Source organism: Penicillium crustosum (assembly GCF_028827405.1).
Source record: "Penicillium crustosum strain IBT 35664 chromosome Unknown utg000001l_segment0_segment0, whole genome shotgun sequence".
Taxonomy (NCBI): Eukaryota; Fungi; Ascomycota; class Eurotiomycetes; order Eurotiales; family Aspergillaceae; genus Penicillium; species Penicillium crustosum.
In genome coordinates, this window is record NW_026623122.1 from 5,564,780 (window position 1) to 5,584,291 (window position 19,512).

General features: G+C 49.7%; 6 protein-coding genes across 6 annotated transcripts; 4 read left to right on the top strand and 2 right to left on the bottom strand.

Annotated features, from left to right (window-relative positions):
* Positions 1–117: 117 nt before the first annotated feature.
* On the top strand, positions 118–3,773 carry N7487_002096 (putative phosphatidylserine decarboxylase Psd2; the record flags this gene model as incomplete). The annotated part of the gene is made up of 7 exons (XM_056869843.1): positions 118–261; positions 334–378; positions 435–650; positions 709–1,129; positions 1,183–2,730; positions 2,785–3,536; positions 3,600–3,773. The coding sequence occupies 7 exons, from the start codon at positions 118–120 to the stop codon at positions 3,771–3,773; spliced, it is 3,300 nt and encodes a 1,099-aa protein (XP_056734627.1).
* An 828-nt stretch (positions 3,774–4,601) lies between these two features.
* On the top strand, positions 4,602–6,524 carry N7487_002097 (Mis12-Mtw1 family protein; the record flags this gene model as incomplete). Its single annotated transcript, XM_056869844.1, has 5 exons — positions 4,602–4,812; positions 4,884–5,477; positions 5,547–5,717; positions 5,773–5,941; positions 5,993–6,524. The coding sequence occupies 5 exons, from the start codon at positions 4,602–4,604 to the stop codon at positions 6,522–6,524; spliced, it is 1,677 nt and encodes a 558-aa protein (XP_056734628.1).
* Positions 6,525–7,730: 1,206 nt separating this feature from the next.
* Positions 7,731–10,343, bottom strand: N7487_002098 (threonine/serine exporter family protein; the record flags this gene model as incomplete). Its single annotated transcript, XM_056869845.1, has 1 exon — positions 7,731–10,343. One exon carries the CDS (start codon positions 10,341–10,343, stop codon positions 7,731–7,733), a length of 2,613 nt encoding a protein of 870 aa, XP_056734629.1.
* Positions 10,344–13,987: 3,644 nt separating this feature from the next.
* N7487_002099 (MFS drug efflux transporter) lies at positions 13,988–14,455 on the top strand (the record flags this gene model as incomplete). The annotated part of the gene is made up of 1 exon (XM_056869846.1): positions 13,988–14,455. One exon carries the CDS (start codon positions 13,988–13,990, stop codon positions 14,453–14,455), a length of 468 nt encoding a protein of 155 aa, XP_056734630.1.
* A 661-nt stretch (positions 14,456–15,116) lies between these two features.
* On the top strand, positions 15,117–16,098 carry N7487_002100 (uncharacterized protein; the record flags this gene model as incomplete). Its single annotated transcript, XM_056869847.1, has 5 exons — positions 15,117–15,159; positions 15,213–15,696; positions 15,763–15,813; positions 15,868–15,967; positions 16,024–16,098. 5 exons carry the CDS (start codon positions 15,117–15,119, stop codon positions 16,096–16,098), a joined length of 753 nt encoding a protein of 250 aa, XP_056734631.1.
* A 1,108-nt stretch (positions 16,099–17,206) lies between these two features.
* N7487_002101 (uncharacterized protein) lies at positions 17,207–18,934 on the bottom strand (the record flags this gene model as incomplete). Its single annotated transcript, XM_056869848.1, has 1 exon — positions 17,207–18,934. One exon carries the CDS (start codon positions 18,932–18,934, stop codon positions 17,207–17,209), a length of 1,728 nt encoding a protein of 575 aa, XP_056734632.1.
* Positions 18,935–19,512: the final 578 nt, after the last annotated feature.

Below are 19,512 nucleotides of genomic sequence, written 5' to 3' on the forward strand. Positions count from 1 at the left end.
GTCTCTCAAGACGTCAACAATTGTGTTGACCAGGGGGGCCAAGCCACCCGCCCAACAATTTTTTGGCCTTCTTTCTTTTCTCTTCTCTTCTTTCTTCTTATTTTGTGCACATCCGCAATGGTCCGGTTGGCATTACCCCAACGGTTGAGCTCGCACCTCAGCGCGAGGAGCGCGTCGTCGACTCCCGGACAGAGCAGAAGCACCAGTCCTTTGCGATCATCGGAAACCAAACCCCTACTACTCAAGGTTTCAGTGATCCGGGTAAGTATTGAAGAATTGTGTGACCTTTATTTATATCCTGGGCTCCCTGGCTGATTTCAATGGGTTCATTAGGGACGCAACCTCGCAGCCAAAGATCGAGGTGGCACGAGCGACCCAGTAAGCACCCCTCCAACAAAGGCAATTCGAACCGAGACCGCTTACATGTTGTACAGTATTTGGTCGTTACATTAGGGGATGCGAGGCAGTCGACACCGACCATATTCAAGACCCTGAACCCAGAATGGAACGTCTCGTTCGAGATGCCCGTGGTGGGTGTACCACTGTTGGAAGCTATATGCTGGGATCATGATCGGTTCGGCAAGGATTACCTGGGCGAGTTTGATATTGCACTGGAGGACATCTTCGCTGATGGCCAGGTGAACCAACCGGTGGGTGAAGGGACACGTTGCTCGGATAATTGGTGGCTCGTGCTGACTTGATCCTCAGCCTAAATGGTACACTTTGAATTCCAAGCGGAAGACGTCAAAAAGGAAGGACAGCACTGTGTCGGGCGAGATCCTGTTGCAGTTCTCCCTCTCCGATTCTGCGAACCCCATTGCTACGCCGCCGGATATATTCGGAAAGTTCAAAAAATTGGTATACTCAGGTGACGAAGATGATCAACCTCAGATCCCTCCCGCCGACTTCGATGAATTGGAACAGGACGATGAGACCTCTGATGAAGCCGATGACCTGGCAGGTGGCCCAGAAGTGGGAGAAAAGCGCCGTCGGCGACTTCGGCTGGCTCGCTTGAGACGCAAGTCACTGGCAGCTCGTGCCTACCAATTCTCAGGCTCGGGGACCGGAGTGCAGGGTATTGTCTTCATGGAAATCGTCAAGGTTACCGATCTGCCTCCTGAGCGAAATGGTATGGGCTATCCTTCTGCATGGCAACACGCTAGATGCTAATTGATGTTCTAGTAACGCGGACATCGTTCGATATGGATCCTTTTGTCGTGACCTCTCTCGGAAGGAAAACCTTGAGAACCCCGGTCATCCGCCATAACCTGAACCCGGTGTATCATGAGAAGATGGTGTTCCAGGTGATGCGGCATGAACAATCTTATACCATCAGCTTCACTGTGATAGATCGAGACAAGTTCTCCGGGAATGATTTTGTTGCCTCTGCGGGTTTCCCTCTGCAAAATCTCGTTCGGTCTGGCCCAGAAGCAGACCCCGAGACGGGATTATATCACTTTGTAGACGAGGTGGAGGAAGCTGATCCTACTACAGCTGCCAAGTTCGGTACACGATCTGGAGTTAGTCCCTCACGATCCGGAATCAGCCCATCGCGATCTGGAGTCAGGCCCTCGCATTCTTCATCAAGTCTCTCCAAACTTGCTCGACCTATAATAAAGACGCGTCACTCCGCCACTTCAGTCTCAAGCCAATCAATGCTCGAAACGCCAGCGCCGACTCTCCTTGCACCCTCTTCCCTCCCAGAAGAAGGAATTTCAGAGATGGATAGTGCTAGCTCAATGCAGCCGTCCACACTGAACATGTATGATGCCGAGTCAGCCCCTCCACCTGACGAGGACGGCTTCAGATCTTATACTATTCCCCTCATACTCAAGAATAGAGAACGGTGGGAAGACAAACACTCGCCAGAGCTGCATGTCAAGGCAAAGTACCTGCCGTATAGTGCTCTCCGACAGCAGTTCTGGAGGTTGATGCTTAGGCAATATGACGCTGACGATAGCGGTCGCATTGACAAGGTGGAGATGACGACAATGCTTGACACTCTCGGTTCAACGCTAAAGGAGTCGACAATTGACAGCTTCTTCGAACGCTACAGCGCAGAGAATGAGTCCAATGAAACCGATGATCTGACATTCGACCAGGCAGTGGTTTGTCTCGAAGACACGCTTCAAACCCTGCAGAAGAGGAATTCAATGGCTCCTCCCAGAGCAACTTCGCTTCCTCTGTCAAATGCTGGAAGTCAGGATAGTGAGCCATCTAGCAGCGACGAGAATATTTTGGAAACCAACACTGCTGCCGCTTCCAATACCGATCCGCAGAAAACATCTATTCCAACACTGTCCAGTGAAGAGCAATCCAGCTCTGCTGATGAGTACCTCCAGCCCGATGATCTCGCAGACGAGAGGGGTGAGGAGCATGTGGTCGAGATTCGCGAGTGCCCACTTTGCCACCAGCCACGTCTCGCAAAACGCTCTGATGCAGATATCATTACGCACATTGCCACGTGCGCAAGTCAGGACTGGCGCCAGGTTGACAACTTAGTGATGGGTGGCTTTGTGACTTCCAGCCAGGCACAGCGCAAGTGGTACTCCAAAGTTATTACAAAGATTTCATACGGCGGGTACAAACTCGGAGCGAACTCGGCCAATATCCTTGTACAAGATCGCATCACGGGCCAGATCAACGAGGAACGCATGAGTGTTTATGTGCGACTCGGCATCCGGCTGCTATATAAGGGTATCAAAAGTCGTGATATGGAAAAGAAGCGAAGTATGTCAAGTTTCTCTGTCTAACAAAGATATCTATTGCTAACAATTCTGCCAGTCCGCCGTGTATTGCGCTCTTTGAGTGTCAAGCAGGGTCGCAAATATGACGACCCAGCCTCGGCATCTCAGATCCAGGACTTTATCAATTTCCACCAGTTGGATATGTCCGAAGTCTTGATGCCCCTAGACAAGTTCCGCAATTTCAACGAATTCTTCTACCGTGCCCTCAAGCCTGACGCCCGTCCGTGCTCCGCTCCCGATGAGCCCAAGATTGTTGTGTCTCCTGCCGACTGCCGATCCGTGGTCTTTGACCGCTTGAGCGATGCAACCAGCATCTGGGTCAAGGGCCGTGAGTTCTCAATTGCAAGATTGTTGGGAAATGCTTACCCAGAGGATGCCGCTCGATACCGAAATGGTGGTCTCGGAGTGTTCCGTCTGGCACCTCAAGATTACCACCGCTTCCACATTCCCGTAGATGGAATCATGGGTGAACCTAAAACTATCGAGGGTGAGTACTATACAGTGAATCCCATGGCGATCCGATCCGCCTTGGATGTCTACGGTGAAAATGTCCGCATTCTCGTCCCCATTGACTCTGTTGAGCATGGCCGAGTTATGGTTGTCTGCGTTGGTGCTATGATGGTTGGCAGCACCGTCATCACTCGGAAAGCTGGCGAGAAGGTTTCTCGCGGTGAAGAACTGGGCTACTTCAAATTCGGTGGTAGCACCCTTTTAGTGCTCTTTGAAGATGGCAAGGTCAATTTCGACAAGGACCTGGCAGACAACTCCAAGGGTGCCTTGGAAACTTTGGTAAGAGGCGAACCCTGTTTTTTATCTTTGATCAATTACATACTAACACTCCCTTCTCATTAGATCCGAGTTGGCATGTCTGTCGGACACAGCCCTGATATTCCTCAGTATGAACCTGACATGCCCAAGAAGTCGGAGAATATCACTGCCGAGGAGATGCAAGAAGCCAAGCGACGCATCGAGGGCAGTCTGGCACCACCCAGCCAGACCTCCACTTTACTCAAGTCGGTCCAATGATCGGTCATTCTTTCCCCCCTCTGGAGTGGACAGGGCTCAACTCCCACCGCTTTTTCTTTTCTCACTGAACATATTGTTTTTCAACATCGGTGTCGGGGTGTTATTTGTATTCTGGTGAAAACATCATAGCGTTTATCTAGCAGCATCTGCGCATTGCGAGGATTGGGGGTAGAAGAAATGAGGGAGAGAATTGCATTTTAGAGCCAGTCATACATGTCATACATCAACAGCGCTTCAATTTTATTATCATATGAATGAAAGCAGTGAAGTAGTTAAAGTAGAAGAGCGTTGAAGTATAGCCGTTGGTCCCAAAACGGACTAGGGCGGTCCCCACGCGCCCGACCAAAACAACCGCGTGCGAGAATCTAACCCACCACTCACACCCCAACCTGCCGCTCCCTTGCGTGTCTTTTTCGCGATTGAATTGAATAAGTCGCCTAATCTGCTGCTCTTCAGCTGCAGTTCTGAATTAGGACGCGACCCGCGCCTAACATTCCGCGAGCCGACTGAGCCGACTGACCGACCTCAACTCAACCGTGCCACCACCCTATACACACACCAAATACCCGTTGATCAACAAACCGTCTGATTCGACAATACCGCGTCGAGCTCGACCAGCTGTTTAGGGGGGGTTTAACTCGAATCCGGCATTCGTAACGACACGAGAGTCGCGCTTGTTGTTTCTCGAGGAAGCCTCTTCAAACAGGGGTATTTGGCTGGAGATTAGGACACCCCGAAGTGACTAGTCGACGCCGGAACGGGGGTGCTTGTTTCGCCACCCCTGCGTTTATTCCCGACCACAATAACCCCGCGTGAACCCCTCCTGACATGACAGTCGCGGTCCTGGCGACCACAACGACAAAGACAAAGCGTCGCGAACCGCTGGGGACGATTTCAATGGCCGCTCCGAAGACACAATCGCGCTCTGCGACCGTGTCTAGTGGGACTGGAAAGACCAAGGAACGGAGGACCACGCGGCTCAGCGCAAGTAAACAAGACCTTGAGGAGAGCACAAACAAGCTAGGGAAGCGGCCAGCTGGTGAGTAATTTGCTGGGAGTGGAAGTTCCTCGAGTGAGGATTGAAACAAATATTCTAATTTGTCTCTTTAGTGACATACGAGGAGGATGCGGAGGGGTTCCAGTTCTCTCTACTGCCATCAAAGAAGCCCAGGCCGTCAATCGAGGCAGTTCCAGAAAATTCCCGTTCAGACGTAGAAAATGCGCCTCCCAAGTCAACACCGAAAAGAGGACGGCCACGGAAAAAGCAAAAGGACGACGAGAACACTCCAAGTGCGGTGCCAGCAAAGGGGAAAAGCGTGGAGCTTCCAAGCAGGAGGCCCACGAGAGGGGCTGCAAATACTTCACACACAGAACCTGAATCTCAACCGACAAACACAATCCGTTCATCACGAGCCCGCGACAGCCCAGAGCACCAGCCCGAGACAAAGAAACCGAAGAAAGCAGGACGACCACCAAAAGCCAAACAGCAAGTGCAAGTGTCAGAGTCAAATGGATATAATTCTCCAGCGCAACCGCCAGAGGGTACAAAGGTTGCACTACCGGTAGCCGATACGCCGGTGATCCAGCGCAATAAAGAGTTCAGAGGCGGAAAGGGTGATAAAAGCGATAAAGGGCGACGGCGAAGCAGCTTGAGTATGCGAGGACGAAGGGCTAGTTTTCTAATTGACTCAGGGACATCAAATGGTAGGTTTGTTGGTCTGAGATGGGCTATAAATGGCCGAATGCTGATATTTTTATCTTTTTCCCGCACAGCGTTACCCCATCGAGAAGTTAGTACAGCAGATTTCTACAAGCACATCGCCGATGACGGAATCCCGGAGCCGCGAAGGATGCGCCAACTATTGATTTGGTGTGCGACTCGCGCAATAGGAGAAAAGCCCTCAGGAGGCTCAAACTCGGACGATCAAAGTGCGCGCTTAGCAGGTACGTGGCACCCGTTGGCTTGTGTGAGCGGGAGTGTTGATCTGACCTTTTCCAGCGCGTGTGATTCAAGAGGAGATTCTTCAAGATTTCTCGAGCAACTCAGAGCTTTCGAACTGGCTCAGCCGCGAGGATTTGAACCCTCCAGCCGTGGTTGTCAAGAAGCCGAACCCGCGAAACGTACAAAATACAGACAAGATCAAGGAATTGGAGGAGCATATACAGAAGTGAGTATATCACTGAGAGCCGACACGTCTACAGTACTAACGGATTCCCAGATTACACAAAGAAAGGCAATCTCTCAATGCGCTTCTTCGACAGCCAGCGATCCCAGCCGTCAAGGCTAAACCACAATCCGACAACCAACAAAAAGATAAACAACCTTCACGTAAATCACAACAAGAAATCAACTCCTCTCTCCTCGACCCCTCACAACAAGCCATACTGGAATCTCTCAATCCCTCAAATCCGCCAGAAGGCGAATCATCTACCCCATCTTCAACCCGACCACCTATCACTCCATCTGCCGTCTCTGCCCAATTATCGCGCATCACTTCTGGGCTGGCACCAACGCTCGATGCCTTCGCAGCGGGTGTGCATGACATCGAACTATACCGTGCCTCCGCAGATACCGTTTCATCCCGAATATTACGAATCTGTTCACAGCGACTAGAAGAGCGCGATGCGCAGAACACGCAACGTCGTCTCGCAATGGAAGGCGATGATGATGACGACCACCCACCACCACCGAGAATTAAGGAAGATCTGGGTCTCATTCTGGGAGCACTTAGTCGGGTGGAGAGACGATAGAAAATACTATCTATCCGCTTTTTCTCGGGAGTTTTCCCCTACGTATATTCTCAATAATTTGTTTTCTGGCGATTGGCATTCGTGTTCCTTTCTTCCCTCTTCTGTTTCCTGCGGGAATTCACCATGAATAAATTGATTGATAGCGATGATTTTGATGAAAACCCAGTCCGATATCATGGGATAGGGAAAGGTGCATTTACGGTGGCGTTTCAACCGTTTGACAAGCTCGGAGTTTGGGGTTTAGGGTCTGCAATTCTGAGATATCCGGTGCTCTATGAGGTGAATCTGAACTTGAGACAGAGATTCGAGATGGAGTGAATAGGTAGTCAAGTACCTAATGCACGCCCATCCAACCATTAGTCTTTTGCTTTCCGTTATCCATATGGCAAGCCCTAGTTTATCTGGTGGTAGTGAGATATGGATTTACCTAACTTGTCCACTATTCTAAGATTTCTTTGAGACAATGTCCAGAAGAACATGTGGATTACACGATTTCTGCCTCATTTGTATTAAAGACCTAACAAAAAGATAGATATCCTAGCAAAGAGAATTCGTACATGATTGAGTAGGACCGAGGGACACAGTCGTATAGGGCTAACAGGATCAAATAGGAATCGACGGTATAGAAGGCAACGTTATTATTGTGCAATAACACGCCATATTTACAAGGGTCTAGGGCTGATGCATATAACAAAATAACAAAAAAGTCATATTGCTGCTCCGTCAATTGATGCTTTCAAAATTTCGTTAGGATACACACAACAAACCTCACACAATATACTTTCTTCCCATTTCATACTCAAATGTGATACCCGGGATGAACGATCAAGAGAATAAAAGAACAGACACACAAAAGAAGGACCTCGATGATTTTAGTCGTGACTCGTGAGAATCGTAGTTTCTATATATGTCCGGACGGAGCGGGTCGCGGGATAGTGAGTCTATAGACTGGATCGGCAAGGGAAAGGGATAAAAAGATCGAGATGACGCAGCAAAGAGACCAGTGTCTTTGCATTTGCCAGTCTCATAAGCCAGAAAACAATTAGAATACAGCAAATGAACTCCCGATCCTCAAATTTGGTGTTCACGTATGCGAAATGTCCAAGACACTCGATAGCCGAGCATGACAACAAAGCAATGCACGCAACAAAAAGAGAGATAAATGCAATAGAGAATGGAGGGTGAGGTGACGGGGAAATCCATGGCCTAGAAGCTGAACAGTCCGCTTCGCTTCTTGCCTAGTGGATAAACCACCAAAGCAGCCAGGAAGAGACCAACTGTCGTGCCAATAGCAACTTGGACCATGCCATATCCGATATCGAAAACGACGCCGTAACTTTGGTTTCGAGCCTCGTCGGCTGATAGCTTCTTTGCGGCGTCGACGAATCCTTGAGTTCCATTGTTTACAACCGCATATGGAGACCGGGTCATTTCCTCCGCAGAAGTAATACCAGATATCAGAGACCCACTGGCGGCAAGGCCGGAAGGAACGAGGACAAAGATCGCCGGCAACATTGCCGCAGCGGCAAGGCCGTGCCGAAGCCGGCTGTAGAAATTGCCCATTACACCAATAACAAACGCGCCCAGGGCATTGGATACCTGGGTGTTGGAATAGAAGCGCTTGGCGCTGAAGTAGTTGGTCACGTAGCCAGCCAGAGAGATTACTATCATAATCGGTATTTGTTTCCACTTGGCGCGGTTGACGATCGCCAGACAGACAGTGAATAGGATCACAAACGGAAACCGCTGCAGGTATTCGTTGTGGATGGGGCTGGCCGGACATGTATAAGCTGTTGAAGCTTGAGAGTCGAGGAGCCCGTAAACGGCAGTCCCAATGGTAATTCCAAACCCGAGGAACAGCGAGTATATGATAGCATAGACCATGCGAACAGAGCCTGCAACTATACTGCGTGACTGGAGCTCTAGACTAGCACATAGTACAGTGTAGCCTGGCAGAATGAGGGCGATGGCCGACTGTGCGAGGGCAGAAAAGCAGAACAGAGGTTCCCCGTGGAATTTGATGCTTCCAAAGGCACGAGCAAGGAAAGACGTCAGGACTGCGGCAGAGATCTCAAACACATTTGAATACAAGCTCGATTTGGTTGACAGGATCAATTGCAACACTCCAAGGAGACACCCTAGTAGAAACGCCACGGGGATATCAACGGGTCGGGCATTGAAGGCAAAGGGACCAACTGATGCGCTAGCACAGCCGTGAGCGAAGATGAGGAACAGAATGTGAAATTTGCTCTGCTTCTTCATAACCTCATCGAGCCGCTGTATTGCCTCTTCAACCCCAATGACATCGTGAATCACCTCCTTATAAATCTCATGCACATCGGCCAGCTTACCCAGATCGATGCCTTGACTGGACCGGACGACCTTGACCTCTGTTGTGTGTGTGGAGGCGTCGTCAAAGGAGATAATCATGCAGCCGGGTATATACAAAAATTGGCCATCGATCTGGATGACACGAGCTGTCATGCGCATATATTCCTCCAGCCGATGGGTTGGAGCTCCATACTTCATCAAAGCGCGACAAAGCCGGATCAAGTACCGCTGTCGAGACAGAAGCTCTGCAATATGAACGGTGATATGAATTTCATCCTCGAGCTGAGGCTTGGGACGTGAGCGGCCTAGGCTCGGGATAGCAGCACCACTGCTGCGGGACCGCGTGAGCATGGCAAAAGGAGAACCAGAGCGGCGGGACGAGCCGGCCATGGAAATGCTGGAACGAGCGGTAGATTTATCGTACCACTTCCTTTGTGGTTTGCAGACAGAGTCTGGGGACACTTCGCGCCCACTGAACTCGGAAGAGCTCCCTTGTCGAGAGCGCCCATAACGTCCTCGACCTTGGTTGTGGTTATAAGGAGGCTGGTCGTAAAGCTTGAGCAGCGATGACAGAATACCTCCGCGGTAATTTGTCGTCCGTTCAGCAGACTCGAATGAGTTCCTGTCCTCGCTAGCAAAGTCTTGGTCACTGGAGTGCAAACCGGGAGACCGAGGGCGAAGGCGAGTCAGAAAGTTGAGGTCTCGAGATGACATTTGATGCACTAGATAATGGGCTTCGGAGGTGCGCTGTGTTGATCGCCCGTCTAAGATGTCCGCTTCATGTTCATCTATCAAGTTATCGAAAAGTTGTTGTTTCACGGGGAAGCTTATCACAGGAAATTTATCTCCATCTTCAGTCTGGTGCGCCACTTCAGCGGGGTTGGAGCCAATTGAAGACACTAGGCTGCACCTAGGGCTTTGCTTCGGAGAATTCTGGGGGTAATTGAGAAGGGATGCGAGCCTGTGGGCCCTTTCATGTGCGAAACAGATGGCACGCCCCTTGTCCTGCGTACCCTGACCATGTTCATATCCTCCTGATGTTCCTGGGGGGCAAGTCCTGGTGCTGATCGTCAAACCAGCAACGTCTACTGACGCGCTAGTGTGATCATCTTCCACCTGTGGTGCCAGTTGCGAGCTTGAGGAGACTTTTTCCTGGAAGCGCGGAATGTTGGCAGTGGGTAATGGTCTTTGCGGCAGCTCGGTGCCCCTTTGATCCAGTCGGAATTCGACCATGGACCCAGCGGGCTGTTCTCTCGACTCGGATTCGCTGGCCGTAAGCTTGACGCGATTTGCGCTTTTCAGAATGCTTGCATTCCGATACTTGTCTTGTCCGCTAGCGTCACTGAAGCTCCGCACCTGAGACACTGGCTGGCCTTGCAAGCTATCACTGGGCAGTGATGATGTAAAGGAACGCGACCTTGATAGACTTGACGATCCTTCATCAGAGGCGCTGCGGGAGATCGGAAGGTCAAAATAACCTCCCGCCATTCTGGTGTAATCCTTTCTCTCAAATTGACATCTACTTCTTGGTTACTCAGTAGAGCTCACAGACCCCTTGGGTGACCGAGCTCTTAGATAAAAAAAGCACGGGTAGTGCGGTTCATGTGCCCAGGTGGTCAACTGTAACCCAGCAACAGTCAGCTATGTGAGATAGCATGGGAGATCTCTTCTTTCTGGGATTTAGTGTGCTTTAACAACCAAACAGAGAGTGAGCTCACCTCATTCAAAGTAAGAAGCATAAAATTCAAAAAGGAGAAGGTTGTCTCCAACAAAAAAAAAAAAAAAAGAACTGACACGAACCTGCACGCCAGGTCTAGAGCTTCTCGGGAAAGGGGGAGTTGAGATCAGAGGAAGTCCCACCAGGAATGACAACTATGTCATGTGTACATAATTAGACATAGGATATTGTATCGGAAAATAAGAACATATGCAACCTCGGAGGAAGGGGTAGGGAGAAAAGAAATCAGGCAAGGCAAATCAATATAAAAGAGACAGTGGACACGAAGTCTGGGACGCAGGAGTTCCCTCTATTTAGGATCTTCTCGATTAAAGACAAGACTAAAATAAAAAGGAGGGGAAAAAAGGCCCTTTCCGGTTTGCTGGGCAGTACACGGGCCATATAAAGAAGAGTCAGAGGCCCAATAAGACTGCCCAGGTGCATGGGAGGGAGGATTTCTTTTGGGCTATGATTTCCCCGTGTAGCCGTAGAGGCGCCATTCCCATGCCAGGTTCTCTCACGAGTTTTGCCATTTTGCCACGATGGAGCAATCAGCTGGCAAGGTTCATGGACCAGAGTAGAGGATGGGCCGAGGTATGGGAACTGACAGCCAGAATGGTGAAGAGATATGGTACATTCCCCTTTGGCGGGTATTGCGGGAGATTGGCACATTAGTTGAACAAGACCCGGTTCTCTAGCCTGAAAGGGAATGGATTGCCATCACAGCCGAAGTTCTGGGTCGTATATCGTCGAACCTGACCAAATCTCGACCGTTGGCCGAGCAGAAGATCCCCCAAAGGGGAGGGAGACAGGGGGGGGCCGAGCTCATCGTCAAAAAGACTAGGGGTTTCACAAACCCATGAGGTCCCACAAATCCGCAGAGTCAAAAATGAATATGATGGCCGCGTCAGGTTAAAGGGGGTGTGTGTGGGTGGGTACATGGTATCAGAAGCAGTGAAGAGTGATCTTCAGGATCAGAGATTTGACGAAGATCAGTGGAGCAACTCTTTTTTTTTAGCGTTGGATTTACCTTTCTCATGTTGAATAAGTAATATATATCTGGTCTTATCTCTACCCCCTTCTCGTTCTATTTTCGTCTTGACGTATGAAAATGCGATTACGAACTAGTCCAACCCATCCCTTGTGTGTCTTTGACATCATGGGAAATCACCCGACAGGCGAAACATTTCCGTCATGCAAGATACCTGCGAGATACCTGCTTTCTAATAGTTCCTAATTGATATTGACCAGTCAGGAACTACATAGAGATTCCAATCTTGTCCTATTACCCACCTGCATACTATAATTCAAGATCAGTACGGAGTACTCGGGGTTTGAAGATACCTATCACACCATCGGGAAGAATCCTATTGATATTGATACTCATCTCCCTTCCGATCGGGTTCTCCGATCTCCACCGAGAAGCTGATGAGTATTCAGACCGCGCGTCGACACCCGGAAGACTTCCGAGACCCGACTCGGTGTTCATCCTCAGGGGGGATGTTGAAGGTTTCTGATCTGTCCCGGCAATGTACAGGGTACAGATGAAAAGCTTGTGTTAATATCCGAGCAAATTGTTTGCTCTCTTTTTTTTTTTTTTTCTCGGTACCAGAACAGGCTAAGTACTGCCCATGGGAGAGTTCAACAAGCACACATGCACTCCTGAGTGGGCTTGAAACATCCCCCCTTCATGATCAACCAATATCCCAACCATGAGCTCCTCACACGTCATTGTGCTACCTAAAGACGTGAGATGCTTATCTAGGCAATGATCATTACCCAAAATATGCTGCCCAAAAACCTAAGTCAGGGGAGCTTAGGGAATTTAAGCTCACAGATGTGGCTGCTGACTAGTTCTGGATTCGTGCTAGTTTTTTTTTTCTTTTCAGGTGTGGCAATTGAGCAGTACTTCCAAATGGGTACCGCGTACAGAGTAAGGTGACTCTTAAAACTTCTTGAGGAGGATATCAGATAGAATCAGGATGACCTCTTCCGAGGTGCTCGTTATCAAAAAGTAAATTATACCCGGTATGATCGTCCATTTGTTTCCCTTCCTGGACTAAATCAACATCTTACGCTATCCAACCTGAGGAGGCTTAACTAAATATGTCTTGCTTCACCTCTATCTCATCATTTTTCATGCAATGCGACTGCACAACCACCCGTGCCACCCTCACCATCCCTCTCAGTCACACGGCCCTCTTCCCCGACCAGCCGTACCGAAGATAATGGTGTAACCTGCAAGGACGCAGGGACCAATACTTAAGCTTGGACTGCAGAGCTGACATAAATACTATACGGTCTACCAAGGTATGTGAGACGCATGTGCCACGGAGGTCCGGCTGCTCTGTCCTCGGGTAGACACAGATCGAGCAGGTTTAATTCCAGGGTACTTGCGTGGCCTAGGAGTAAATATTTTGTCTTCCTACATTTACCTATTGTAACGTTAGACTTTCCGCATGTCAAGAAAATGAAGATCTCATTTACATTCCGAAGCTAAGCCCTCTATTTTTGCTCATAGTGTTTTGGCTTGATGTATATTTCAACCTCTCTTTTTCATGATAATATCATAATACCGTGTCGACGTGGGTGGGTTGACTTGTGTATGTGTCTCTATATGTATAGGGTGCTCAGGCTCAGGCTCAGGCTCAGGCTCACTGAGTAGAGTTGTTACTACGGACTCAGATCAGTGATTATACTCAGTCTAGTCACATGCAGAATGACTGATACTAAGTGGGTGCTTAGTCCGGAAGTTCGAGACTGGTACTGGAAGTAGTTTTCGATGTGAAATGAACTCAATATATGTTGTCTATTTATACTAAGTAGACTAGTAGACTACACACAGCCCTTGCCTCCGACGCATGTTGGATTTTCCACGCATACCGAATAGTAATCACTTGGTATGCACCATACAAAGACATCAGTAAATTGGAGTTGTGTCTATCTAGTAGGACGGGGGTCCATGCATGGCCCCCCATATTGCTTCGGGTTCCGAAGGCGGCTTAAATATCTCCCCCACAAGATCTACCGAGATTGGGTCTTCGTCGGGTTCCTTAACTGGCTGATCTCGTATATGTTGCACCGTTAGTGCCCGAAGAAAAGATAAGTAGACCCGACAAGCCCTGGCTCGGATGGTTGACACACCGTCTTGGACGCATTACGCCGACAATTGGTAATATTCTCTCTGCAGGACAAGTAAATGCTGTATGCGATTTTCCACTTATGTTTTTCAAAGTTCTCGCTCGAACAAAAAGTCATCAAGCTTTCATCCCAACAATTCTCTTCCAATTGGCCCCTCCAGTTAACCCGAGGCGATGGTGCACCCGACGCCTGTGTTCGTCTACTGCCTTTCATCATTCCTTGCAATGTCATTATCTGTGTCAATGGCGGGGTGATGTCTGAACATGGTTTATATATGCCGTGGTACACAATTGGAGGCGCTCTCGTGCTCACCGGTGGCGCCCTTTTCTATACCTTTGGTGTTGATACAAGCGCTGTCCATATCTACGGGTACAGCATCCTTACCGGCCTTGGCACTGGAATGTATCTCCAAGCTTCATTCTCAGTTACTCAAGCTTGTGTTGCCCTCGATATGGTGGCTAGTGCTTTGGGATTCATCACATGTGCCCAAGTCGTTGGCACTACTATCGCTTTGGCTATCGCCAACAGCGTGTTCTTAAACAAGTCACAAAAGAGTATCATTCACCTTCTGCCCAACATATCCATTCAGGAATTCGAGGAGAAAGTCAAGGTTGAATCGGCTATTGTGGACGCGATGGGCGTGACATATATCCTCGTTATTGATGCTGGTGCCCTGAATCTATTCCTTGGCCTGTTAATGAAACGAGAACATCTGTTTTTACAGCCCGGTGCTGCTGCATAGACTGTGAGTCTATCAGATAGTGGATGAGGCGGGAGAAGTTGAAGAAACCTTGGAAAGAGGAAGATCTTTTTATGACAAGCCTAGAAAGATCACTGCTGGGCTCTCTCTGGGCGACGAGACTGGGCAGAAGTGGTCCCGGAGGTCGGAGCCTTTAATTCGACTTGTTCACACTGCAACATGGTCTGGAATAATGGTTCAATGATTTCTTCGAGCATAAATGACGAGATAGAAATCTACTATATGCTATATTGAGGTCATTGCCTGGTCTCATTGCATCATTCGGACTATATACAAAAGATTAGCTCGAAATTTCCAATTAAACAGACCAAACCGGAGTACTGCCAGGGCTATAAGATTAGACGGCCCGAGATTCGCACTAGGCCGCTCCACGAACTACATGGTTATCCGCTAGTTACTCGTAGCGCTAGACAGGGGTCCATTCCATGTCACTGTCAATTGTCATCATGAAGCTCCGATTTCAAAGCATCCAAGGAATAGCACATAATTATTATCAATCGTCTATAGAACTACCCCTCAGCATCTCTCATAGCTGGCTATTTAGAGGCGACTACAATCATGAAGTGAACTCCTCCTTCTCTCTCCATTCAACTGCAACGCTAGATACGAAGCCTCGAATTCCTCTATCATCCACATTTCCATCATGACTATTTCCGAGAACACTGTGGTTTTCGTCACCGGCGCAAGTCGAGGCAAGTCCTGCCTTGAGGCTTATTAGGATCGAGCTGACCGAAAACAGGAATCGGACGGACGTTGGTGGAAACCTTCCTGCTCCGGCCTAAGTACACTGTTATTGCGAGTGTTCGAAACACAGCCGCAGACTACGTTAAGGAACTAGAGGCCTTGCCCAAGGCTGATGGCTCGCGTCTGCAGCTAGTAAAGATTGAAAGCAGCATCTCGGGCGACCCGGCGGCGGCCATCAAGAACCTCACGGACATCGACCACATCGATTTAGTGGTGGCTAATGCCGGTGGAGCCGGCGATAAGGGCATCATCCCCTTGGACGTAGTGAGCCCCGAGATCGTGACCGACGTGTTTACCGTGAATGCGCTCGGACCCCTGGCCCTGTACCAGGCTGTCAAGCCTTTGCTGGAGAAGTCCCAGGCCCCCAAGTGGGTGTCGGTCACTAGTGCCGCCGGTTCGATTGGCCGGCTTGAGGTTTATAGGGCTCACATCGCTCCGGCATACGGAATCGCTAAGGCCGGGCTGAACTGGATCACTACGTAAGATGTCTGCCAGCTTGGGCCTACCCTGGCTGGGAAAAGGGTCGGCTAACTCCGGTCGTATAGTGCTATCCACAGTGCCAACAAGAACTTCATCGCATTTGCCGTGCACCCCGGGTAAACCATCAGAGACACTATCCAGATAGGAGACAGTAGCTGACTACCTAACAGCCTAGTGCAAACAGAGAGCGGCAACAAGAGTGCCCGCGCGATGGGGCTTCCCCAGGCCCCCAACTCCCAGCGCCAGAGTGTCGATGCCATCCTAAGTCTGGTACGTGATTCCCTTCCCGGTCTAGAGGAATGAAGGATGTAGACTAACCCGTGCAGATTGATAATGCGACTCGGGAGACTACCTCAGGCAAGTTCTTCAACGTGATCGATGGGACGCAGATCCCGTGGTAGAGGATAGCCTCCTATCTGAAAGGCCCAGTGGTGTACCATTGAAAGGCTGGAGGATTGCCTTTGTTATATAGCTAGTCCGGGCTGTGAGCCACCTTCTATAACAACCAGCATACAACCCGGCTCTGTAACTCTATAACTATCAGACTAAGCATGAGGTGCATGGTGCATGAAGACCACAGACCTTTGAATTTGGTGTGATGAGATTTACGCTGCCTCGTCTCCCATCTTGATATAAAACTCACAACTTGTTATGGTGATCTCTGATAGCCGTTTGATCCAAGTTTGATCCCTTCATTATTTCTTAGTCACAGGTTTAAACACCAAACCTAGAGGTAGCAATCACAGAAGACGCATTTTCTATGTATAACTTTCGAGTGATATCTAGGGCTCTTCGATAGACTAAGTAACCTGGCGTTCCACGTGGGTGAGTGTAGGACAACATCAGAATTATCGTAGGACCTAGAAGCATAACTGCATGATCCGAATAAGCCGGAGGAATTTTTCGACCAAAACAACTACTTAGATACTAGATGCGTCCATGGAATATGATCAACATAGCCAAAACTAGATAGATAATTCAAACAAGATCAGATATTTGCTAAGATATGTATTCACCAAGGTGATCTGAGCTCAAATAATGCACCGGGGAGAGCAGCTGTACATAACCAGATGTACATCAAAAGCCAAGTGGAGAAGAGAAGAGAAGACAAATTGCCATCGCAGGTGTCTCTCTTCCAGTCTCAAGCTCATCCTGTCTTTTCCGAGAAAATAGAGCCGGTCTGCCCAGCCTCGGCTATAATGAAGCTAGGTGGCAAAATGATAGAGAACGTAGTGGATAAAGATGAAGATAAGGAAAAAGAAAACAAATAAGAATAGAGTCATTTCAGACCGATCAAGGTCTTTCGTCACAAGAGCATAAACCTTGGCATGAGTTGCCAGCAAAAGAGTGGTGATGAGAAAGGGAATGGTAGAGGATCAGCCGCTGTCGAGACCCCTTTGATCAGGACTCGATAGACCAGGAAAGACAAAAGGCCAACCCATTTGGCAATAAAAAAAAAGAAAAACATGAAAGAAAAGGTCATACGTCACTGTCACGTGGTGTTCGGCATTACATGAAGGGTGTCTTGCGTTTTTCAGCGCTGGACAACACCAGCATCGGCGTCTTGCGCCGTTCTGGTGCCTGGACTGCCGGCCCCTGGGCAGCAACAACATCCGCCACTGATGGCGACGAGGTGCCACTGGCACTAGGCGAGTGAGCATAGTCCCCGCGAGGATCAACAAACTTTGAGTAAAAGTAGCCACCGTCCTCGCTAGTCGGAGTGGCGCTGTGGAAGGGACTATCAGGGGACTTGCGGTCCCGGCCAGATTTCTCCCTTCTCTCGGACCCAATGGCACCATTAGCAACTGCCCGCAGGCTGCCTAGACTAGGTTTACTGGAGAGGCTCCCGCCGCTGCGCACGGTGGCATCATCGCCATCTGAGAACGTAAACTCTTTCTCACTCGCAGGGGTGTTAGTGCCTCCACTGCTGTGGTATCCAAGACTGCGCGTGTCGCCACGACGCTCGATCCCTGCACGAACAAGATTGTGAACAGCACGACGTCGCTGACGGGTCGCAAAGTTCTTGCTACCTTCGTGCTTGGAGGTGGGCTTCGCAACAAGATCTTCAAGCGAAGGGGGGCCACGGGGCTGACGCATCGGATGCTCACCAGCACGACTTTGACCGGGTCCAAATGTTCCAGTGGCCGGTGTCGGCGGCAGGGCTGCAGACCTAGGGCCGGGTCCCACATTGGCCTTGACAGTATCAATGTTTGTCTTGATAGTTGGGTTGAACGAAAGGTTCTTGCGGTGACCTCGGCGGAGAGCATTCACAGACGATTCGTGTGGCGGAGAGGAAGTTCCAACCGGGGGAGAAATTGGCTGTGGGAATTGCATGGAAGATTGCGCGGAGTCCGCAGGAGGAGAGATCTCTGCACGGAACTGGGGAACTTGCTGGCCAACATGGGACTGAGTATCTTGATAGAACTGTTGTTGGCGTTCTTCCTGGGTGTTGTTATCCATGATGTAGCTTTGTTGGCCAGTAAGGGGATTGTAGACGCAGAACATTCCAGGTTGGCCAGGAACCGGCTGCACAATGGGCTGAACGCCTTGCTGGAGCTGCTGTTGATAAAATCCCATGCCAGGGATGGAGAGCGAGGGAACCTGTTGCTGCCGAGGAAGGGACATTCCAAGGTTGAGGCCTTGGAATTGCTGAGCTGCAGCAGTGACACTGATCAACTGCTGTTGCAGGCGTTGCTGCTGTGCAGCAAGGAACAGGTTGGTTGACATCAACTCCGCGTACATATTCTCATCGATTGGAATATCGCCACCGGCCATCTCAAGCGTCGGAGGTGCAAGTACCTGCTCCGGCATAGTGTACATCATGCGGTTGTGCTGCGAGTTGTTGCGCTGCGAGTTCGCGTTTTGATTCGTGGTGTAATTGTGCTGTGGGAATCCAGTTCCGGTCGCAGTTTGTGGGACCCGGTCGACCCCTCGGTTGGAATACCCAGTGAATCGTGCACCATCCATTCCATTCCGCTGCTGATGTTCAGAGGGGATCGTGGCAGACTTGGGGGCAGTGCGCAGTCCAGCCAAAAGATGAGAGCGACTGGTACGCGGAGTGGAGACAGATGCCGACGTTTGGGACTCGTCGATGGTAGCAACCTGGGGAGGCATGCTCAAGCGCTTGATGTGAGAGCCTTTGCCGCGCGAGGCGAAGCCAGAGCCCGGCACACCCAGGGAATTGCCATTATTGAAGGAAGAATTGTAAGACATTTGAGCAAGACCGCCAGCGTCCATACTCGTATTCGTTTGGTAGAGGTGGGTTGTAGGTATGTGCAATAGAGTGCAAGCGAGACAAGTGGTATCTTTTGGCGTCCGGATTTGACGTGAGCGTTTGGGGTCAACCACAAAGCTGAACTCACTTCCCGGCGATTAAGGAATTATGGTGTCTATGCAATACGTTGGAATAAGTCTGCGAGATCGGAATTCAACGACCGAAAAAGAAAGCGTAGACGCGCGAGTTGGGGTTCTGTATCCAGAAACTGGTCAGTAAGATCCAACGGATGGGACAGAAGGCATCAACTCGTACCAATCACAGGTGAAAATATGCACAGCGAGCGAGTGGCTAGCGATAATGATGGCAGATGATAGAAGAACCACGCTGTGTAAGGACTTGCTAGGTTGTGAAAGTCGCGAACCCGAGGGAGAGATCTCGAGGAAGCCGAGGTGGAGGTGATTTGTTGACAGACACCTCGAAAGGGAAAAAAAAAAAAAAAAAACAATTAAGAGGATATTTTTGAGAAGACAAAGTTTCGCGCGAAGCCAGACCACGAAGAAAGGATAAAGTGTCCGGGGGAAATGCTCTGCAAATCCCA